The 24,245-nt window shown below is 46.0% G+C and overlaps 1 protein-coding gene across 1 annotated transcript in view; it reads left to right on the forward strand.

Annotated features, from left to right (window-relative positions):
* Positions 1-24,245, forward strand: part of LOC138952780 (uncharacterized) — a 219,007-nt gene that overhangs the window by 42,325 nt on the left and 152,437 nt on the right. Inside the window, exons 7-21 of the mRNA XM_070324514.1 lie at positions 8,146-8,175; positions 10,905-11,003; positions 12,101-12,199; positions 12,897-12,995; positions 13,928-14,026; positions 14,557-14,655; positions 15,203-15,301; positions 15,757-15,954; positions 17,957-18,154; positions 19,145-19,342; positions 19,946-20,044; positions 20,472-20,570; positions 20,991-21,089; positions 22,113-22,310; positions 23,060-23,234. Coding sequence (XP_070180615.1) covers positions 8,146-8,175; positions 10,905-11,003; positions 12,101-12,199; positions 12,897-12,995; positions 13,928-14,026; positions 14,557-14,655; positions 15,203-15,301; positions 15,757-15,954; positions 17,957-18,154; positions 19,145-19,342; positions 19,946-20,044; positions 20,472-20,570; positions 20,991-21,089; positions 22,113-22,310; positions 23,060-23,234 — 1,888 coding nt within the window. The remainder of the gene's footprint in view (positions 1-8,145; positions 8,176-10,904; positions 11,004-12,100; positions 12,200-12,896; positions 12,996-13,927; positions 14,027-14,556; positions 14,656-15,202; positions 15,302-15,756; positions 15,955-17,956; positions 18,155-19,144; positions 19,343-19,945; positions 20,045-20,471; positions 20,571-20,990; positions 21,090-22,112; positions 22,311-23,059; positions 23,235-24,245) is intronic.

The raw sequence follows: 24,245 nt of genomic DNA on the forward strand, positions 1-24,245 counted from the left end.
TGTAGATCCTTGTCAATATAACACTTACCTCGACAGTACTATTCTTGCACATTATCTATTATAGGCCGAAAAAATTGGACAAAACGCTGCGTGGGTACAATTATCTCCCATAACCATGCGCCACCGTGGATCCCAAGCACTGTCTGAGTGCTTCCCCCTTACAGGATGTAGGTGGCGCGTCCTCTTTCTTTTTTCGCGCGTGACAGTAGGCTGTGTTTCTGCTGCGCTCCCGGATTATTTTGGATTCTAGAGTCTTCTTTTCTGTGTGGATTACCACCTGTTGGATTTTTGTGTGTTATTCCACTTCTGGCTTGAGGCTACGTTGTTTTTCTTCCAACTTGTGCCTCCGTTGTTGTGTGGCGGACTCGGCGTGCCTACCGTCCTACTTCGTGGTGACCGGTCGTCTGCTTCTCGTTTCGCCTCATTCACTTGAGTATTGACCTAATTTTCTTTGAATTTTGTTAATTCTCGATTTTTTAAGGGTACGTACAGGGCGAGGTAGGATGTCTCGTCTTGTTTTGGGCTCTGGTTCTACGGAACCAGAGTCTGCCGGGGGCAACCCTTCTCCGGGCGCACAGCGTCATGTTTTGCGTTTGCGGCGAGGGAGGGCGGAGAAAGCCTGTTTGAGCAAGCTCAATGCGAGCTTGCTCAAACAGGCTGGGCTTGAACCTGGGACTTCGGGCGGGGCTGCGCCGTCGAAGGTTCGGGGAAGGTCGAGGGGAAAGAAAAAGCTTCTTTCTCCTTCTCCTTCCGTGGAACACGCTTCCCCCCCTTCGACGCCGTTGTCCGGCCCTCAGTCTCAGGCTTCAGCTTCTCCCGGTTTCAAGCCTGGGGGGAAGGTTTCCTTCTCCTCCCTGGCTCGAATCCGGGGGCGGGTCGATTCCCAACCCTCTTTGGGGGTTGGTGAATCTGATCTAGGGGCTACGGGAGAGACTCAGGTTTCGACTTCTTTCTTTTCCGGTGCCTCTCCTGTGCCCTCCTCGGTTTCCACCGCTGTGGAAACCAGGAGGGACACGGGTCCTCCTCTGAACTCCCTCGCTGGGTCGTCTACTGCTGTTTCGACAGTAGTCTCGGACTCATGGGGGGGGAGATCGGAGGAGATGACGGGGTCTATGAATTCCCTCCCCGCTGGGGTTGGGATGCGAATTGACCCCGTTCAGGGCGGTCCTGTGGGGGCAGGGGTTTCAGGCTTCGTGCCTACGACCACTGCTACTACGGTTCCCTCTGACGTCCGTGTGACTGGTGGCTGTCCCTCTATGAAACGCTCCGGCCGACTAGTTACTGGACGTGGAGGTGTTCGACAGAACGTGGTACTTCTGTCGAATGGTCAGGGCGACGGGAACATTGTTTCTGTTGCTCAGACCGACACCTCCGACCGGACCGTCTTGACCCCACGCCATTCCTTAGCGTCTGGTGTTCGGGTGACGGATGGTCCGGACCAAGGGTCCGGAACGGTCCAGGCTTACGGGTCGGGATCGAACCGGACCCACGGGTCCCGACTGGACTTGACCTCCGGGTTTGGTCCGGACGGGACCCATGGTACGGGACCGTACCGGACCTTAGGGTCCGGTGCGGGACAGTACCTCTGGCCCTTGCCGGACCCCCGGACCTACGGGTCCGGATGGTACGGTACGGGACCAGTGGTCCGGTCGGGACCGGACCACCCGACCACCTCTGTTGGTCCGGGTGGTCTGGCACCGAACCGGAACACACCGGACCACCGGACCTACGGGTCCGGATGGTACGGTACGGGACCAGTGGTCCGGTCGGGACCGGACCACCCGACCACCTCTGTTGGTCCGGGTGGTCTGGCACCGAACCGGAACACACCGGACCACCGGACCTACGGGTCCGGGTGGTACGGTGTTTCCACGTCCGGACCGAACCACCCGAACACTTTTGTGGGTACGGATGGTTCTGTGCCGAACGGGACCTCCGGATGGTACGGGACCGGACCGGACCACCGGACCGGACCGGATCACCGGAACACCGGACCACCCGACCGGACCGGATCGGCACCCCCGACCGGACCGGACCATTTCTTTTCTGATCAGACCCGATGGGTCCCTGTTCAGTCTATAAATGGCGGGGGTTCGTTGGCTGGACTGACCCAACAGTCGCAGGGTTTTTGTTCTCTCCCTTCGGCTGCTGGAGACGTTTCGTCTTTGGGGCAGGGGTCTTCGCGGCCTCTTGCTTCAGTGGGCGTTTCGTCACAGCCTACTTCATCACTTTCGGCTCCTCCCCCTCAAGCTTCCTACACTCCTGCTGTTGAGGAGTTGTCGGGAAGTGAAGAGGAGAGTGAGTCAGAGGACGATGGGGAGGAGGATCAGGGTCGCCCTGAGGTTAACACTGATCCTCTACCCTTGCCGGTTTCTGATGGAACTTCCGAAGCTATGCTTCGTACTTTCCAACAGTACATGACAGACATCACGCGGCGTCTTGACGCCACGGATGCCTCTCTTAAGCGTCTGTCGTCTAGTGTTCCCAACCCTTCGGTTGACACACAGGACGTGGAGTCTGAGGACGAGAGGCAGGAGGCTCTCCCTCGCACAGCTAGAAGGACGTTTGAACAGTTTCAGGACGTCCTTCCCTCCGACGCCCTCTCGTCCTTGGAGTCCGCTTCGGCCCGGGCGCGGGAGGCACACGCCGCGTCTGCTGGCGGCTCGTTTTATGAACGATCCGGCCGCCAGCAATTCGCGTTCCACCCCAGTCTTAGTGCCACGGTGGAAGCGGCAGCACATCGCCTGAGGAGTACAGATTCACGTGCGAACGCGACCTATGTTCCTCGGGAGGACGCGGATTCAGTGCCGTGCTTTCCTTCGGGAGGCGCACCTCCACTGTTTCCTCGTGTCCAATCTGTTTCGTCCCTCCCTTTTCCCTTTGACTCTCGAACTCTCCCTTTCCAGACTTCGAGTGTTCAGGGTGGGGCTGACGGTGATGTGTTCGTTGGGGAGGTGCCTTCGGTCAAGAAGGTGGAACTGAGCTCTGCTTCGTTCCACAATCTTGAGGCCACCGTTTCTTCCATTGTCGAGGCCCAATCACAGGCCTTGACATGGATGAGCACGCTGTCCACACTGTTGGACCCTCCCGATCGGGCAGAGTCCGATTCCACTCGGGTCCTTGACACGGTTCGAGTGGATCGGGCTTTGCATGCCGTGCGATCGTGCGTGACGACTGCGGCAGAATTGGCCATTGGAACACGGGTCCACTTGTTGGCCCTGTTCCGTGATCATTTTCTGGCTACTTCTTTAGTGCCTCCGGATATGAGGAAGAGTCTGAGGAACACGTTTCCTCAGCCTTCTTCCCTCTTTCATCCGGGCACTGTCCGTTCTGTGGTGGAGTCCACACGCCAGAGGAACACTGATTCTCTGATGGTTGGCCTCGCTGCTTCGGCGACGTCGGCGGGGAGTAAGAGAAGTGCTACAGTCACCTCCAGCTCCCAGCCTCAGAAGAAGAAGAAGAAGAAGCCAGTTTCACTGCCTCCTTCTTCCTCCTCTCAGGCGCCTGTCGCGTTCCCCCCTGCGGCCCCGGCTTCTCGTGCTCCCAAGCGCAAGAAGAAGGGTGCTCAGACAGGTAAGGGTAAGCAGCACCACCAGGGGGGTGGTCGCAAGCCTGCGCCTGCCCGCCAGCAGAATTTTCAGTGAGTCCCGGCCCTACGTTGACGCCCCCTCAAGTTGCCCCTCTTTCGTCCGTCGGTTCCCTTTTTCGGGCCCGCGACATGTGGGGCAGACTGGTCTCCAACCAGTTTATCTTGAGGGTGGTGGGGTCGGGGTTTTCTCTACCGCTGTCGTCACAACCTCCATTGTCCGCTCTACCTTTGACGTTCCCCCCTCCTCGAGACCCTGCCAGATGGCAGGCTCTTCAAGACGAGGTGAACTCGTTGGTCGAGAAGAAGGCTGTCTACCCCCTTTCTCAGCCTTCTCCGGGGTTCTACTCCCGCCTGTTCACCGTCCCCAAAAAGGACGGCAGGTTCAGGCCGGTGTTGGACCTCTCCACCTTGAACTTGTACCTTCGCAGGTGCAAGTTCAAGATGGAAACCCCTTCGTCGGTCCGGTTGGCCATCCGGCCAAACGATTGGGCCACGTCTGTGGACCTCCAGGATGCTTACTTCCACATCCTGGTGGCCCCGGGGTACCGACATCTGCTCCGGTTTGTTTGGGAGGGCACAGTGTTCGAGTTTCGGGCCCTCCCATTCGGCCTGTCCTTGGCCCCGCTGATTTTTACAAAGGTGGTCAAGGAGCTGGCGGCGTTGGTCAGAGCTCAGGGTGTGCGTCTGCGTCAATATTTGGACGATTGGCTCACCCTGGCCCAGTCTCGCGATCAATGCCTCCAACACACCCGGCAGGTCCTGGACCGGACCCATGCCTTGGGGTTCCAGATACAGTGGCACAAGTCGGACCTCGTGCCAGCCCAGCAGTTTTGCTACTTGGGGATGGCGTTCGACACAGTGCTTTACACTGTGTCTCCCTCCCCGGACAGAATCCTCTCCCTGAGGCGAAAGATCCTCTCCATTCAGGCTTGCCGCGCTGTTCCTCACAGACGGCTGGCGGAACTGTTGGGTTCCATGGAGTCTGTCGCTCTGCTGCTGCCCCTTGCAAGGCTACACAAACGTCCCCTGCAACGGGCAGTAGCAGATCGGACTTCCAGGCCTCTCGATTACACCGAGTTGGTCCAGATCGGGCCTTGGTTTCACGAGGCTGTAGTCCAATGGCTGGACCCGATCTGGCTCAACTCTGCGGTGCCTATCCAACCGAGACGGCCGTCTCTCTTCCTGTACACCGACGCTTCTACGCGGGGTTGGGGGGCCCACCTGGACCTGCACGAGGCCCAGGGGGTCTGGACCCAGGAGGAGTCCCTCCTACACATCAACTTTCTAGAGTTGGAGGCGGTTCGTCGGGCTCTGCTGGAGTTTCGCCTCCTGATTCGGGATCAGGATGTGTTGGTCCACGGGGACAACACCACATGCCTAGCTTACCTTCGCCACCAGGGGGGCACCAATTCTCGGTCCCTCTCCCTGTTGGCGGAGGAGATTCTGCTCTGGTGCCAGACCAATCAGGTCCGGATGTCAGTCCAATTCGTTCCGGGGAAACTGAACGCCCTGGCCGACATTCTCAGTCGGGGCGATCAGGTTCTCCCCACAGAATGGACCATCGCTCACAACGTTCTACGGCGTCTGTGGGCAAGGTGGGACCGTCCTCTGATCGATCTGTTCGCAACTCGATTCAGCGCTCGGCTTCCCAGGTACGTCAGCCCCTTTCGAGACACGAATGCGTTCCACGTGGACGCATTCACTCTCTCGTGGAGGCTCCTCGATGCTTACGCCTATCCCCCGACATCTCTGATTCCGAGGGTACTGGCAAAGTATCTGCAGGAACGGCCAAGACTGATTTTGGTCGCGCCTTACTGGCCAACAGCTCCGTGGTTTCCAGATCTTCGCGGTCTCACCCACGTAGACCCTCTACCTCTGAATCTGGACGGGGGAAGTCTGCTCCAGCCTCGATCAGGCCTCCCTCATCCACGTCCAGAGAGTCTGTGCTTGACCGCATGGCTCTTGTGCGCTCCAAACTGCTTGCACTAGGATTGCACAAGAGTTCAGTAGAGTTTTCCTTGAACGCTAAGAGGCGATCAACTAATCAGCTCTACGACTTACGCTGGAGAGCTTGGGCCTCCTTCGCCTTGTCCAAGGGGATAAAGCCGCTTTATCCCTCAACACAGGACTTGGCCAACTTCCTGGTGGAAGTGTATCAAAAGAAGAGTCTTTCTTCTAAGACTCTTCTTGGATACAAATCTGCCATCACTTCCACGATTGCGGCTGCTACTGGTCGCAGACCTGAACACTTGATCAGTTCCTCCCTCATCGCTAATGTCCTTTCGGGTATTAGCAATGCAGCGGTGTCTAAACCTCGGGTTTCATTTCCCAAGTGGGATGTCTTCCTGGTTCTCAAACTCCTGCGTAGCAAGGAGTTTGAACCCCTGGCAGGCATTAGTATCAAGTTTCTGACTTTTAAGACTGTGTTCCTCATCGCTTTAGCCACTTGCCGTAGACTCAGTGGTATTCAAGCTTTGAGTGGCCTGGAATTTGACATTGAGTTCACCACACATCAGGTGACGTTGGCTTTCCTACCAGACTTTCGAGCCAAGAATCAGAATGCCTCGGAGTTGTCCAAACCAGTAGTCATTCAAGCCTTGGCTCCCACTCTTGAACATGATGACCCTGATCGCTTCCTCTGCCCAGTACGTGCCCTTAGAGTGTACCTGGATAGAACACGTAGCTTTCGGTCTTCTAAGCGGTCACTGTTTGTCTCGCTTAATCCGAAGTACCAATCGGATATTTCTAGACAAACTTTAGCTCGTTGGCTGACCTTGCTTATCAAACAGGCTTATGTTCATGCTCAAGTGGATGTGGTCCCTGACATCAGGGCACACGAGATTCGGGCTATCGGCTCCTCGTTGGCGCACGTGCGGGGTGCCTCGCTCCAAAGCATAATGGCGGTCGCGTTCTGGAAGACTCCAGCCACGTTTATTAACCACTATATGCGAGACTTTTCCAGTCTCAGGCTTGACCAGTCGTATGGCATTGCCAAAGCAGTGGTTGCCAGCATGGTCACGTCAGTCTAAGGTATTTTTCTTGGGTATATTTTCTTTTACGGTAGTACTGTTCGAAAATTGCCTGGGTATCTTAATCCTTGGATTTAAGTGATTTTGATTAAGGAGTTTAATACTCTACATATCACCCTCACACCACTCTGGTATTCTGTGCAAGAATAGTACTGTCGAGGTAAGTGTTATATTGACTGTAAGGCTTCTTTTTAAGCCTACTGTCTATATGATACTTACCGAGACAGTACTATTAGAGTTTCCCTCCCGTCTCCCCTCTTGATATGTTATGGGCTTTTTGAGGGTCTGCAGCTCATAAAGAAAGAGGACGCGCCACCTACATCCTGTAAGGGGGAAGCACTCAGACAGTGCTTGGGATCCACGGTGGCGCATGGTTATGGGAGATAATTGTACCCACGCAGCGTTTTGTCCAATTTTTTCGGCCTATAATAGATAATGTGCAAGAATAGTACTGTCTCGGTAAGTATCATATAGACAGTAGGCTTAAAAAGAAGCCTTACATTATGGAGACATGCAGGATTCTGCCTTCAGAATGCTAGATCATGGAAGGTGTAAGTTAAAAGCACTGTAAAAACATTGCCATTTATGGAACCTCTTCTTTTCTGATCCCTGTTAAAGTATAGGCCTAAAAGAGAATACCTCATGTTCAGAAAAGAAGACAAAAACATGAGATGTTGTCGTGTACACGGGTGCGTCAAAGGAGAATGAGAGTGCCCTTATTTTGTACTAAGAAATTGAATTATAGATCAGAGTTATTTAAAAGTTGTTTGTTGTTGCATAGACCACCATTGTATGTGTTTGTTTGCAGGGAGGCAAGCTTGTGAGTCGAACAATATTTAAGCGGTGCTAGCTTTTGTAACTGAACCAAAGCGCACTGATCAAAATTGAGGAGTAAAATATGATATTTTGCAGAGGATGATTTTCGTGCTTGCATATTAACTGTGCCCTGTACACTTTAGTTGAGTACTGCGGTTGTTAGCGAATATGCCATCGTCAAATAGGTAGTAAAACATTTATTTAAGGAAGATATCAGCCACTGAAAAATGCTGATGTTAAGTCCAAAAAAATTCTGGAGACCTTCTCCACATTGCTTGTTTACTTGACCAAGACATTTTGAAGGAAGGCCACAAATATATTATTTCCTTATTAGATGGCAAAACCCTCCGGAATCAGAGTATGACTGCCTAAAAGGCAGGAACAAAACCAATCATACACTTAAAAACCCACTCATACCTTAGAGTGTGTGTGGGAGTCACAGCCCATGAATGAAGAAGAAAATGGCAAAACTTGAATGGTATGCAGCAGCTCCTCAAGGTGACCAAGTCCTATAGGCTGAAATAAATATAATTAGCCAGGATTCAAAATTAAGTCTTAGAGAAACCACTCTCATTCTTGCTTGACGTTGCCTTATATTGGTGTTAATTCATGCAAACCACTGACACATCAAGAAGCTATGCAGAAGAACCTAGACAATCATAACTAACCATACTATCTCTCTTTCTCTCTGCCTTTTCATGCCACTTGTAGAGCGGAGGTCTTGTAAACGACACCACCAAGGTTTGTCTCACATTGCAAGTCACATTGTGTCATGCCCGGTATTGTTGTCACCTGTTGGATTTAGTTCGGTTGTGTTGTTCACCTGTATTTTAAACTTTGCTGCTTTTAAAACCTTGTCAGAGTTTATTTATTTTAAATTTGTTGTTGTCGTTCTTTGGGTAGTTCCTTTTGTTTAACAGTGTGTAATAATTTCATGAATGCAGCCCTTAATTTTTATTTATATTTTTGTATTTATTTATTTTTTTATTTTTTTATTTATTTTTTACTGTTGAACGTTTTATCTGAGATGGAGCATGTTGGCCCATGCAGGAAAAGTGCTCACTGTAGAGAAGCTGCTCTTATCTTCTAGTTCTCTGCAGATGATCAGTAGTAGAAATGGTAAGAAGGATTTAAATTAGGTCAAGATGTACAACTCGCCACCAGAAGTACAAATATAAAATCAGTTTCTGAAAGGTGTACACAAAGCATCAGCGATTTAACTCTAGTCTAAGTGCAACTGATTAGGACATCTCAATTTGATAATTCCGTGTAATTTTGTATTTGCTTTTTCTTGACCAATTTTTTTTTCTCCTAGTCCTAGCCTTTGACAATTTTGTTACCCACTTTCACATCTCTTTCTCATAGTCATGCACAGTTTTGTTATCTTGTTTGTCAGATAAATAATGTCAGAAGCAGAGAGGCAAGCACTGTTAGAATTGGTTCCTTTTCATGGACTCGAAGGCTCTTTCGAGCACTGTTTATACTAAGTCTTTGCAGAAGAAACGTTGTCCCCAAATACCCTTTTTCCGTGTGCACTTTATCCTGGATTGGATTACTGTTTTTGTGTGTGTGTGATTATATTGAAATGATGAAAGTTGAGACCAACAGCTATATTTCATTATATCAGTTGAGAATGATTAGATTGAAACATCTGTCTTATTAACAGAATGCTCTTTTGTTTGCTGGTTAGCTGCATGCAAGAATTGACTGGATCTGATTACCAGACTAATTTTCATTTTTCCTGCTGTGTTTGATGGCCTATATATTTGATGGACTCCTGATACAACTTAGAAAAAAATGAGACTTGCACTCAGCATGTTTACCAATCCCATAATGTGTTGTTTTTTGTTTTTGTTTTGTTTGTTTGTTTGTTTGTTTGTTTTAGTATGATGAAGTCCGAAGCAACACTGTTTTCTCTGTGAAAAATTGGTCAAAACAGCTTTCCTGATTTGTGTTTGATTCTGCCATTCCCTTGTATGCTTTTGTCTGTGAATGTTTGTTAGGACACCCCCACTCTTGTGTGTTTGTTAATTCTCCCTGTCCCTCCATTCCTACTCCCTCCCCCTATGTCAGTATTTGCATTTGTCCATGACTGTTGCAAGCTAGGTCTTTCTTCCTCTTATACACTGAAGCTGTTTTGTGTGGAGGAGTTATTGCACCTATATTTTGTTGTTGTGGTTGTGCCTCATTCAAAGCTTTCTCAAAAAGATTTGGATTAATGTGATATTGTTTTGTGTGTTAACAGAGCATCTTGTTTATGTCATGGTTTTTGACTCACATGCGAAGCAAAAGTGAGTCTATGTACTCACCCGAGTCGTCCGTCCGTCCGTCCGTCCGGAAAACTTTAACGTTGGATATTTCTTGGACACTATTCAGTCTATCAGTACCAAATTTGGCAAGATGGTGTATGATGACAAGGCCCCAAAAAACATACATAGCATCTTGACCTTGCTTCAAGGTCGAGGTCGCAGGGGCCATAAATGTTGCCTAAAAACCAGCTATTTTTCACATTTTTCCCATTTTCTCTGAAGTTTTTGAGATTCAATACCTCACCTATATATGATATATAGGGCAAAGTAAGCCCCATCTTTTGATAGCAGTTTGGTTTACCTTGCTTCAAGGTCAAGGTCACAGGAGCTCTTCAAAGTTGGATTGTATACATATTTTGAAGTGACCTTGACCCTGAACTATGGAAGATAACTGTTTCAAACTTAAAAATTATGTGGGGCACATGTTATGCTTTCGTCATGAGACACATTTGGTCACATATGATCAAGGTCAAGGTCACTTTGACCCTTATGAAATGTGACCAAAATAAGGTAGTGAACCACTAAAAGTGACCATATCTCATGGTAGAAAGAGCCAATAAGCACCATTGTACTTCCTATGTCTTGAATTACCAGCTTTGTGTTGCATGACCTTGGATCACCTTGACCTTGGGTCAAGGTCACATGTATTTTGGTAGGAAAAATGTGTAAAGCATGTGAGTCGTATGGGCTTTGCCCTTCTTGTTAGTGTTACATCTTATCCATTGGGTGTTGTTGGCATTAATGATTATGAGCAGTTATGAAAGTAAATCAGTATTTTTATTCTTGTACATGTGTACTTTGTGAAAGCACTGTTAGTGTTGCCAAGCACAGCAAGACATCCCCATGTACTTTATATGTGCACTCAGCATTTACAATAGTCTTGTGAAGTAGAATCAACTTGTAGATGAACAAGTATCATGTCTGGAATGTAAAATGATCATAATACACACTGTATCTGAATTGCTCTGTTGCAAGATCCTGTGAAATATTACACAACCTACCCTTCAGTATTTGCACTCGTAACACACTATTCAAATAGTTCTCTCTTTCAGTGCCATTACCAGTGCCAAAGTCAGAACTGGACCAGTGTAATTCCTCTATTGCTGTGATTTTTCCACTTGATTTTAAAAGTGTTTGCACCAGTCTGTTTATGATTTCCAGAGCGGGTTCACTCCCTTGCACATCGCTTCTCACTACGGTAACACCAACGTCAGCAACCTGCTGATCCAGAGAGGGGCCGATGTCAACTTCAAGGCCAAGGTACTGTTGTTGGATCCATGGGTAGTGTGTCTAAATGTGGCAGAGAAGGCTGTTATGATATGATTATAAAGCCAGTCCTTAACCGGGCCAAGTTGACTACCCAAAATATGCTTCGCAAAGCTGGCCGCACAAAGCTTTAGCACTAAGTTTTTGGTAAAAAATAGGACCACCTCAAGCATATTTCATGAATTCATTTGAGTGCTTTTGGCTTTGGTGAGCTGCTTTGACAGAACATTTTTAAAACAAGAACTGCACATTTATTGATAGATAGTTCAGAAAAAAATCACTTGTTGTAATTGTTTGAAAAGTTTTCCCACATAAATACACTATTCACTGTCCAGAAGGCTGTACTGACAGTTATTTGGTTAGCTACTTTGAGAGCTTTCAGCCACAGTGTTGGATTGGTTGAAATTGAGATTTGTTGTGATGTCAACGAATCAGGCCCCGCGGTTTGTTCTCAATCAATATCAATCAATATGAGGCTTATATCGCGCGTATTCCGTGGGTACAGTTCTAAGCACAGGGATTTATTTTTTTATTTTAATTTTATGCAATTTATATCGCGCACATATTCAAGGAGCAGGGATTTATTTATGCCGTGTGAGATGGAATTTTTTACACAATACATCACGCATTCACATCGGCCAGCAGATCGCAGCCATTTCGGCGCATATCCTACTTTTCACGGCCTATTATTCCAAGTCGCATGGGTATTTTGGTGGACATTTTTATCTATGCCTATACAATTTTGCCAGGAAAGAGCCTTTTGTCAATCGTGGGATCTTTAACGTGCACACCCCAATGTAGTGTACACGAAGGGACCTCGGTTTTTCGTCTCATCCGAAAGACTAGCACTTGAACCTAGGTTAGGAAAGGGGGCAGAAGATTGCTAACGCCCTGACCCAGGGTCGAACTCGCAACCTCTCGCTTCCGAGCGCAAGTGCGTTACCACTCGGCCACCCAGTTCTCACCCGTTTGGGTTTCACCCACTTTGGCTTGGTGCACCTCGGCCCTGGTTTCCTGGTCTGTGGAAACATATTGTGTTAAGATTTGTATCACGTTTACATCAATAACTTTGCCTGTGATTGTGTGTGCAGAACAACATCACACCGCTCCATGTTGCTTCACGCTGGGGCAAGAGCAACATGGTGCAGTTACTGTTGGACAACAAGGCCATCATCGATGAGAAGACACGGGTCAGTGCTTTCAACGCTACTTTTTTCAATCAAATGTCAGCTACTCTTGTCTGTTTTCAGTTTTAGTGTAAAGTTACATTGTTACTGAATAAACGTAAGTCATTTCAATTCATTATATAGTGGAATGTCAGAGAGACAATAGTCTGCTTTGAGCTAAGAGATCTAATAGGTTACTGAGTATAGATATCTTTCACATACATCTTTTGAATGTAGTCTATGTAAGCAGCTGGGGAGATGTTAGTACAAGCAACATTTAATCTCTTAGTCTAACCAGGCTGGGAAATTCTCCTCAGATCCGCAAATTTCAGAGGAAACCTGATTAGTTTTCCGAGGAAATTTTTTTGTTTATTTGAGCAAGATTTTCACTCTGGATGAAAAGATCACTTTATATAGACTTAGTACACAAGTCCTGATCAATGTGCTTTATTACACTGTCCAGAAATAATGAAATTTCCTGCCAGGAGAGGCCTCCTGACATCCTAAAAAAATTCCTCAAATCAAGTTTGGCCTAAGTGGTTCCCGGACCCAGGCCTAGTTCAGAGCTATTCCAAGACAGTAGTTACCCAGCCTGTCTAACTTTACTTTCATTTGCTCTCTGGTGAGAATGACAGTACCTTGCATACATTTGCAGTAATAAAACTAGTTCTTTGAATATTAAGCAATCAAGAAATTGCTGACTTGTTGTGTTTGTTGACAGGATGGTTTGACACCGCTTCACTGTGCGGCTCGCAGTGGACATGAGGCTGTAGTGGATCTGCTCCTGGAGAAAGAGGCTCCACACTCTTCAAAAACTAAGGTCAGGATCCGATCATGCACTTTGCTTGTGCTTTTCTCCAATGAGTTATATGTTATATGAAGTCTTATATCGCGCGCGTATCTCCAGACTCGGACTCAAGGCGCAGGGATCTATTTATGCCGTGTGAGATGGAATTATTTACACAATTTATCACGCATTCACATCGACCAGCAGATCGCAGCCATTTCGGCGCATATCCTACTTTTCACGGCCTATTATTCCAAGTCACACGGGTATTTTGGTGGACATTTTGTATCTATGCCTATACAATTTTGCCAGGAAAGACCCTTTTGTCAATCGTGGGATCTTTAACGTGCACACCCCAATGTAGTGTACACGAAGGGACCTCGGTTTTTCGTCTCATCCGAAAGACTAGCACTTGAACCCACCACCTAGGTTAGGAAAGGGGGGAGAAAATTGCTAACGCCCTGACCCAGGGTCGAACTCGCAACCTCTCGCTTCCGAGCGCAAGTGCGTTACCACTCGGCCACCCAGTCCTGTTAGATGAGATAGAGAGTGGGATACATCTGTACATTTCCCTCTACAAATAACCAGAACATTTTCAGACATGCTGAGCCATGTATATGAAAGATGAGTTCTTTAACATCGTCTTACTGTTTTATTTTGAAGTTGTTGTATGAGAACAAAAATGTTGGTGTTGTATGACATAAGAAGAAGATTGGTTTCAAGAGTTAACTACAAATGAGGGGAAGTAACCACTTCAGGAAGATTCGATGGCATATATTCTAACTATAAGATAGTTTCATTTGAAAAGAAACCACTGTCTGTTCCTTACATCACACTAGCCAGTGATTTGTTTCCGCAATCATGTTTGATCTGTGTGCAACAGACTGGTTAACATTTAGCAGAAGCACAATTTTTAGAAGTAAACAAATTGTACTAAAACTGATGTTTTGTGATTGTGTGGTCAGAATGGACTGACCCCGCTGCACATGGCAGCACAGGGTGACCACGTGGACTGTGCACGTCTGCTGCTCTACCACAAGGCCAACGTGGATGAGGTCACTGTGGTACGTATTACTTTCATTACCCAAGACCCAATTACTATTTGTTTGACAGTTAAGATATTCTCACAGTGCAGAACAATAAACAGCATGTGTTGTTCAGTTTAGTCACAGACGTGCTTTGAGAAGCTCAAGTTTTGTGGGATATGAAGCCATGACCTAATTACTGCAGTATTTGTCTCTGGGGCATTGATTAGGGTGCTAATGGTTTTTCAGATTGTTCAATAGAGCATCTTTGGGGACTTTCATTTGTGTAGTCAGTCTGCCAAGTTACTAGCTGGTGGTAGTCTTAAAGTCAAATGCGACATCAAGAAAAAGCAAAAAGCATCTGTGCTTGTGATTACAATTCTTCATGATTTTTTTCTTTTCCTGTGTATTCGTTGTCCCAAAGAACCACAGGCAAAAATTTGACTTTGTCTTTGTGCTGTCTTTGTGTTTGTAAGTACCGGTTTCTTTTGTTTTTCAAATTCTTCATGTAATAAATTTGATAGATATTTGGTTGGAAGCTAATATTATGATGTTTTTCCCCTGTGCAGGACTACCTGACCCCCCTGCACGTGGCTGCTCACTGTGGCAACGTCAAGACTGCCAAGCTGCTGCTGGACCGCAAGTGTGAACCCAACGCCCGCGCTCTGGTCAGTCTTTGGGCTGCATGGAGGATACAATGTGTAGTTTAGTTGAAGGCCCACTCTTTTTGTGTTAACCGTTCAGCTTACCATCTCGGGTCTGGCCAGGTGTTTACATGGGAGAAGACCATCCCACCAGTTATCCCATATAAAAGGCTGGCCAGATCTGAGAATGTGAGAATGTTTTCACAGGAAAGAGTGTGCCTTTAACAAGAGCATGCATTCAAGGATGATGAGAGAAAGAAGGAAGGTTTTATCGTCAGATGATGAGATTTAGTGTAAATTAGTCACTAGAGCCAGAGACTTGGGAGTCGATTAAACCTTTCAGAGTTACAGCATCTTCCATTTGCCAATGTTCAAGGGCATACATTTCTTAATATTTTAAACTGCAAATATTTTAGCAAGGATCTTTGATAGATACATGTGTAAAGTTCTGTTTGGGTGTGCACCTCAGGATACGATGCATTGCAGGAACTTTTTTAGGTTATCATCACACCTGTTGTGTAACTTTCAAGATAGACAGCATTTACATGGCATCACTGTCTGTTGTTTCCAGAACGGTTTCACTCCCCTGCACATTGCTTGCAAGAAGAACCGTATCAAGGTTGTGGAGCTGCTGCTGAAGTATGGAGCTTCCATTGACGCTACCACTGAGGTAAGTTTCTATTCTGCAAATTGAAAGAACAAGGTCAGATTTGGGGCATAGCATCAATTGCTTCTTGTCTTGTGAGAACATTTGTGCATTGCTGCAACAGATGAGAGATTGCTTGGTGCAAGACAGGGAAGGATGTATAAGAAGCATCTTGTCGTACTAACTCTTAGATCTCATATTTTTGACACAGTGAAACCTTATTCAGAACTTTTATTATCTGTTTACTTCACATTCGTACACTATTTTAAGCGTGAATCGACCAAGGGAATGGTATTATAAAAGTCTGTTAGAGGTAAAATGGAGTCGGTTGCATCGCAGGTTTAGGGGTATGCTTATGTAATTTAGTTTTGCCCTTCTCTCCATTTCTATCTCTATCTCTCTCTTAAGTAAAAAAAAAAAATTAAAAACTCACCCAGATCAAAATGACTAAAAACAATCGTTCCTTCTCTTTTTTTCAGTCTGGCCTGACTCCTCTGCACGTGGCGTCGTTCATGGGTCACATGAACATCGTCATCTACCTGATCCAGCACAACGCCATGGCCGACACCCCCACCGTGCGCGGTGAGACCTCCCTGCATCTGGCGGCCCGCGCCAACCAGACCGACATCATTCGCATCCTGCTGAGAAACGGTGCTTCTGTGGATGCCAGGGCCAGGGTAAGTACAGTCTGCAAGCCAATGAAATTGGTTCAAAGAAATTTTTTATTCAAGATACAGTCGAGATCGCTTTATACAAAATGAAAGGGACCAATATTTTTTTTCGAGTTAACTTTTTTTCGCGATAACGAAAAGGATCAAACTATTTTGAAATCGGTTTACTTGCAGCGATGTTCGCGAAACTCGTTTGAACTGCTGACGCGATTCGGTTTCAGCTTTCGGTTTCAACGGAAGTACTCTTTGGTGTAAGAATACAGCCCACGTCTTGTTGTTGTTAACTTTGCAGGAGTCTGACTTTCGGGTCTCTTCATTTCTCTGACAGCGAATAAAAGGCTCTATTTCCAAAGGAAGCCGCTTTTTTCCGTGTTTTGATGGGCCAATGAAGTGATGAAATGATTAAAGCATAGAAGATACTCGTTTTAAGTATAAATGCTTCAACAGAGTTGATCGGTGCTGACCAACCGAACAAACACGAGTGTTTTCGGAAGTGGCTTCAGAATCTTGATACACCGTGACATTTGTGTGCCATCTGCTCCAATTTCCAAAGTGAGAGATTATGGAATTATCGGGAAGAATATGCACGCGCAAGAAGCAAACACCACAAGAGAGCTGTACCGACTTCGTGATAAAGTCTAAGTTTACGTCGACTATTTCATTCTTTCTTTCAATGGGCCGTGCAAACACGTGAACACTTCTCGCTTTGGAAGCTACAAGTTGAAAAAACCAGTTGTTTGGTGGTGCAAGAGACCGAGAATCGGCTTCGTGTAAACGTTTTTTGCGTGAGTCTCAGATCGTTTTATTTCGCGTTATGATGGTTGTTTTTAGTAGGGTTTATGAAGGGAATGATTGGGACTGACAACACGTTTCGCGTAATGTTTTTTTTCGGCTTATCATTTTTCGTGTTAAATGATCTCGACTGTACATAACATGGGGACGGCCTGGTAGCTCAGTTGGTAGAGCACTGGACTTGTGATCCTAAGATCACAGGTTCGAATCTCCGCAGGGACAGACACGGGTCATCTTTATGTGCTGACTCAGACGGTATCCATGTCCCACCCCTGTGTCACCACAGTGGCACGTAAAAGACCTCGGTCATTCTGCCATAACTGCAGGTGGTTGATTACACTTAAACACGCACACACCTGGGTAGCGCGACTCTTGTTGCTGCTAGCTTTCCACTGGGGGGAAAGCGACCCACGTTTCCCAGCAATGGGATAATAGAGTAAATGAAAGAAAATCAAATGAAATGAAACAATTTATAGTAAACAACTTGAGCATAAACTCAAGCAGAAGCCTATAAATCAGATGGAATTGTTTTCTGGAAATTTGAAGTTGATTATGAAAGACAAAAATGTTTGCTGCAGGATAACTCTTCTGCCAATGGAGTTCAGACATAAACAGGTTAGAAAAAACTAACAGAGGAAAGTTGACTGATGTGATAACAGATCAGTTTCCCTTTTGAAGTGCTTAGCTTTAGGCATGCCATACTTGGAGCAAGCAGATTTTTCTTTCATGTTAAATTTAAGTCTTTCACAAGCAATGATAACAAAATATCAGAGTTTCTTTCCAATTTCATGTGTTGATGGACTTTGTACTTTCCAGTTACTTGCTCAAATCAGTTCAAAGTGAAAATTGTACCTGTTCAGGAATGCTGCTTTTGGCAAAGAGAATTTATGTTGACTGTTTATTTTGAATGCTATCTTCGCAATCAGTCAATGAGTCATAATCTTAATCAAATAAGGCAGAGCGCTATTTTGAACATTTCATGTGCATTTAGAGTGATCAGTGAAAGAGTCATTTACCTAATTGTAAGTCTCTTATTATATTATATAGTTGTAAATTGAGGATGAAAGTCGCTTGTTCATTTCAATGCTTGTTATTCTCTCAAGGTGCCAGGCGACTGGTTCCGCATAAGTCTCACTTACTCTATTACATATGTATTTAGAGCGCATAATTCCCTTTGTTTATCATGACTAATTGTAAGTTTCTCTTGTGCCAACAGGAGCACCAGACCCCTCTGCACATCGCGTCTCGCCTGGGTAACGTGGACAACGTGGTGTTGCTGCTGCAGCACGGAGCCAGCGCCGACGCCACCACCAAGGACAAGTACACCCCTCTGCACATCGCCGCCAAGGAGGGGCACGATGAGGTGGCCCAGGTCCTGCTGGAACATGGCGCCTCTCACGATGTCACCACCAAGGTCAGTGGTGTAGTGTGGTGGTGGTGTGTGTGTGTGTGTGTGTGCCAAGGAGGGACACGACGAGGTGGCCCAGGTCCTGCTGGAACATGGCACCTCCCAAGATGTCACCATCAAGGTCTGTGGTGTGATGGAGTGTGTGTGTGTTTGGGGGGGGGGATGTAGGAGGGGAGGTTTTGTGTGTGTGTGTGGGTGTGTGTGTGTGTGTTTGTGTGTGTGTGTGTAATATGACACTGACAGTAGGATTTCATGGTTATTATGATCGGAGTGTACAGTTATACAGTAAAAAAAATACAGACACGAAGTATTAATCGTACAATTGCTGATTTATCAAAATTATACCTACAAATGAACTGGAAAGAGAACAACAAAAAACTACAGCTTTAAAAACAACAACCAAACAGACAAACAAAAAAACAACAGCAGAAAAGCAACAACAGCAACAGAGAAACCAGGTACTTTATTGTCCTTTCTCTCAAGTATTTGTGATGAAACATATCAGCCAACTGATTATGCCCCATGTGAGGTTCACGGTCCCGCTGAGTGAAACTCAAAAGGTCCCTGTTCTTGCAGTATGTGCCCTCACTTCCTCAGGCTTAATTCTAGAACCGGCACGGTTGGCCTAGTGGTAAGGCGTCCGCCCCGTAATCGGGAGGTCGTGGGTTCGAACCCCGGCCGGGTCATACCTAAGACTTTAAAATTGGCAATCTAGTGGCTGCTCCGCCTGGCGTCTGGCATTATGGGGTTAGTGCTAGGACTGGTTGGTCCGGTGTCAGAATAATGTGACTGGGTGAGACATGAAGCCTGTGCTGTGACTTCTGTCTTGTGTGTGGCGCACGTTATATGTCAAAGCAGCACCGCCCTGATATGGCCCTTCGTGGTCGGCTGGGCGTTAAGCAAACAAACAAACAAACAAACTTAATTCTAGACTATACCAAGATTTCACCACACACTAACCCAGCATTTTTTTCTTCTCTTTCTCCCCCACAACAGAAGGGCTTCACTCCCCTGCACATTGCTGCCAAGTACGGCAACATCAAGGTGGCGCGCCTGCTGCTGCAGAAGGATGCGAACCCGGACGTTCAGGGCAAGAACGGCCTGACCCCGCTGCACGTGGCCACCCACTACAACCACGTCAACGTCGCTCAGCTCCTGCTGGAGAACAAGGCTGACCCCCACGCTACTGCCAAGGTGAGTGGTCTGTGTGTATTCTTGGATGAAAAGTAATAATGTGGACCCCCCTCCTCCGCCTTTTAAGAACTCCAAAAATCTGTAAATTTTCAGAGGTTATGAACAGAAAATTAAACAAATCTTCAAATAGGGGTCTTCAAAATGGGGTTCTACTGTATGAGGTAATGGTTAATGGAATGATTCACAAGATCACTCTCCAGCCCCTTTATAAGAAAGAAAATTATTTAACCAGCTTGAAATAAGTCCCAATGTAATATCATCCACAAATGGGCTTGTACACAGACGTGATTTGAAATTTAGGTTGGACATACCTCTCAGTATGCTGCTATATAACTGTCAGCATCTAAGTTTGTTACTACTGACGATTGGAAAATGGTTCCATGCTGCATGAACTATTTCAGTTTTGTTTGTTACCACCAGAATAATGTTCTATGAAATATAAATGCTGTGTGTGTGTGTATGTGTGTGTGTGCGCGCGTGCATGTGTGTCTGTGTATGTGCATGTCTGTGTATTTGCGTGTCTGTCTGTGTGTGTGTTAATCAAATGTATATGTTTGAGAAACAATCAAAGACTGACAGTTGATACAATATTGTGTTTCTCAGAACGGCTACACCCCACTGCACATCGCAGCCAAGAAGAACCAGATGGACATTGCCACCACACTGCTGGAGTATGGAGCCAGGCCCAACGCAGAATCCAAGGTATGTTTTCACACATTCTCTTTGCTTTATTATGTAGATTTCCTTTCCCTGTTTTGCTGTTATGATGGGTTGCACTTTTTTTCGGTAATAACTTTGTGCGTCATCTTACTTGTTTGGACTGCTCCTGTTCTGTCGGTGTTCTACTTTTGTGTGAATTGATCCGTCTTCAGATATACATGTAATGTCAATGTTCTTTAAAATGTGTAGCTTGGTGGTTGTCCGGACGATCTTATGTATGATTTTGTCAAATGCGGTAATGCATAGAAGTGTTATATGTATCAGACACTGACAGTGACACTGTTGCAGATAATTTTAAAGAAAGAGCAAAGAAAGTGTGATGTGAAATTTTAAAGGGGAAAGGCATTCTTGAAATGCAGACAAAATGTGCAGAAATGAATTGATGTGACCATGTGTGTGTGTGTTTCAGAATGGATTCACCCCCCTCCACCTGGCGGCACAAGAAGGTCACACTGACATTGTCTCGCTGCTGATGGAGAAGGACGCCAACGTCAACGCCAGGGCTCACGTCAGTTTCTTTTCCTTTGATTTATTTCTTTACGCCTGTTTGTGCATTGTGTATTGTAGTGGTAGGTGTAACCGATCAGGCAAATGTGCAGGGTCAGTGAAGTTTAACTGTGTCATTTGTGATTGTGTCTGATCTGCTGGATTTATCTGGGGCATTTACAGTCATTACCTGCTGTGTTGATATCATTCACTAACCTTGAGGAACAAATCTGCAAGATTAATATTATATGGAGTGTGTGTTTGAAAAGAAACAAATGATGACTGAATTGATGGCTCACGTTGAATCTTTATTCGGAATACGTGTGCTCATTTCAGATGTTTCTTTGTTTTGAACCTTGTGTTTATGTTTTCAATGTTGATTTGTTTTGTTGATTTGTTTTAACCTTGTGTGCATGTTTTAAGTGTTGCTTTGTGTTAACAGAACGGCCTGACCCCCATGCATCTTGCTGCCCAAGAAGACAAAGTGTCTGTGGCTGAGATCCTCTCCAAGTATGGCTCCGAGATTGACTCCCACACCAAGGTAAGTGTCAGTGCATTGTCACTGGTACATGTGCTGATAAAAATGCTGATTTCATCTTTTGGGTTACAAGCTGTTGCTTCTTTTGAGGCACATGAAGTCGTTTGTGATGGAATATAAGCCAAGATTCTGCAAAAGCTAAATCTTCTTGCGTGCAGAAAAGGTCTACATCAGTTGTTCTGACCTTTTGTAATGCAGTGACAGGTACTGAGGTAGCATACTTTAAGTCAATGGGCTCCAGTGGGCGGGGATGTAGCTCAGTCGGTAGCGCGATGGATTTGTATCCAGTTGGCCGCTGTCAGCGTGAGTTCGTCCCCACGTTCGGCGAGAGATTTATTTCTCAGAGTCAACTTTGTGTGCAGACTCTCCTCGGTGTCCGAACACCCCCATGTGTACACGCAAGCACAAGACCAAGTGCGCACGAAAAAGATCCTGTAATCCATGTCAGAGTTCGGTGGGTTATAGAAACACGAAAATACCCAGCATGCTTCCTCCGAAAGCGGCGTATGGCTGCCTAAATGGCGGGGTAAAAACGGTCATACACGTAAAATTCCACTCGTGCAAACCACGAGTGCACATGGGAGTTTCAGCCCACGAACGCAGAAGAAGAAGAAATGGGCTCCAGTGAGTCGCCCCACACAAAAATACTTTGCTGTGTGACATAACTTTGTGATAACTATATCACTATATCATATTTCAAGACAAAAGTGCAGACAAATGAGATGTTGAAATTTGTTGAAAGTTGATGTGTGTTGAGGGGCATAGCCACATTTGCTTTTACAAAGGTGAAACTGTTTGAAACGTATACTTTGCCTTGCGTACAGAATTGTTTTTTCGTGTATGTATTTTGTAATTTATGTTTTCAGTAGTGTAAGGTGGGTGGAACTATAGTAGAATTGCACCGTACAAATATCCACATTGTAATTATACCTGCATGCACTATGAATGTATGAAAAACAAGTGTTTTTCAAAATTCCAGAAAAGTACAGAATCAGATTCTCACTGTTGGATTAATGTTTGGTTCAGGCTGGCTACACCCCGCTGCACACAGCTTGTCACTTTGGTCAGATCAACATGGTTCGCTTCCTGCTGGACAACCAGGCCTCGGTCAGCGCCACTACCAAGGTGGGCTACACCCCCATGCACCAGGCCGCTCAACAGGGACACGTGCTGGTCGTCAACCATCTGCTCAAGCACGGAGCATCGCCCAACGCTGTCACCAACGTAAGTGGGTTTGAGGGGGCATGGGGGGGGGGGGGGGGGGGGGGGGGGGTGTGCTTTGAGGATTGGGGAAGGTGCTGGGGGAGGGGAGAGAAAAAATTAGTGGGCTGTCACCAACATAAATGGTTTTGTTTGTTTGTTGTTGTTTTGTGTGTGTGTGTGTGGTTCATTGAGGATTGGTGATGCTGGCTGAGGGAGAGGAGAGAATGGAATAGTGGGCTGTCACCAACGTAATGTGGGGGGGGGGGGGGGGAGGAGGAGGAGGGATTGATGAAGGTGATGGGGGCTGGGGTAGAGAAGAGAATTGAATAGTAGGCTGTCGCCAACGTAAGTGGTTTGGGGGGGGGGGGGGGGGGGATAGTGAGCCACACACCTATGCATCAAGGCCATCCAGTAGGGCCACATTCTGGTCTTTAACAATCTGCTGAAACCTCCCCCAGGGGGAACATTGAATGCGGTGTGTGCTTGTGTTTGTTCATGTTTGTGTGTTTGTTCATGTGTGTGTGTTTGTTCATGTGTGTGTGTTTGTCCTTGTGTGTATGTGAGGGAGAGAGAGTGTGTGAATAAAGCCAACAGAGAGCTCCACAAAAACAGAAAGAGTTTGAATTTGTTAAGCAGGTATCCGTGGTAGATGTGTATGCATGCTGTTGTAAGTTGTGTTTATGTCTTCAAACTTTTGCTGACTGTAGATAATGCATGAACTAGTCAGAAGTACTTCTAACTCCTCCCACTTACTCTCTCCCTCTCAACAGCACGGTCAGACGCCTCTGGCCATTGCACAGAAGCTGGGCTACATCTCAGTGGTGGACACCCTGATGCCCGTCACCGAGGTGCAGGACATTCTGCCCGTCTCCGAGGACAAGTACAAGGTCGTTTCCCCGGAAACCATGCAGGAGACCTTCATCTCCGACTCCGAGGATGAAGGAGGTGAGAACGCTTGTATTTACGGCGGTTTAGTTTTGAGTTTTGAGTTCTGGTTTACCGTGTATGAATTCTGTGTATGGTTGCTTAGGTTTATTTTTGTTCATGGGATCTTATCTACCAGAGGACTTCAATATGTGGATCAGGTTTGTTCCAGAGGATGTACTAATTATTATTGTTTGTACTATTTTGGTTTTAGGTCTGTCATTTTCGTTTTTCACTGCTGTTTTCTTGAGTTTGGATTTTTTTGTATGTTGAAATAATAAATTTAATCTTTTTCTTTTTGCTTGTTTTTTGATTAAACAAGTTCATTTTTAATAATCCTAGGGATTAGGCTGTAAATTCTAAGTTTGCCTTTTTTGTTTGTTAATTTCATTTTGTTAAAAACAAGTTTTTGATTTGAAATATAAACTGATGTATCATTTTGTGTTCAGTATTTTTTTTCTTCTTCATTATTTTGTTTAAGTTTTCCAAAATAATAGTTTGATATTTGTTTTTTGAGGAAGTAGAAGTAGCTGACTCGTTGGACAGGCACATTTGTTAATTGATACAATTGCATGGGTCTTTCAAGGGAGCTCTTATGTGGGCTCGTACCGTAGTGACCACATGTCACTTCTAACTCTCGGCAGTGGCTTCCAAGGTAACACAGTGCAAGTGCTCTCCCTTAGCTCACGAGCATTCTCCTTCGGCTTTGGGGAGACCTTGCAGTTTCTTTGCTCTTCATTTATCTGCTAATCATGTCCTGTCGTCATTATTAAGCTATCGTTTTGTGTTGGCTACATTATTCTCTGTTTAATTTTGTGGGGTCGAGGCTCCCAGGGATTTGTTTTGCTCTTTTCTGTGATCTAATTGGAATTAGGTTCTAATCGGTTCCAGTTGGGGTGGATTGGCTCAGCACGCTTTTTTTTAAACATTTTTGAGATTTCTATCCCCGTGTTTTCATCCTTTGAATTCAGTTAGAAAGTGGGCAGATTTGTCAGACTTTGCTTTACAGTTCAAGAAGTGTGGGCAGGTTTT

The sequence above is a fragment of the Littorina saxatilis genome, linkage group LG2, assembly GCF_037325665.1.
Source record: "Littorina saxatilis isolate snail1 linkage group LG2, US_GU_Lsax_2.0, whole genome shotgun sequence".
In the NCBI taxonomy this organism is placed as follows: Eukaryota; Metazoa; Mollusca; class Gastropoda; order Littorinimorpha; family Littorinidae; genus Littorina; species Littorina saxatilis.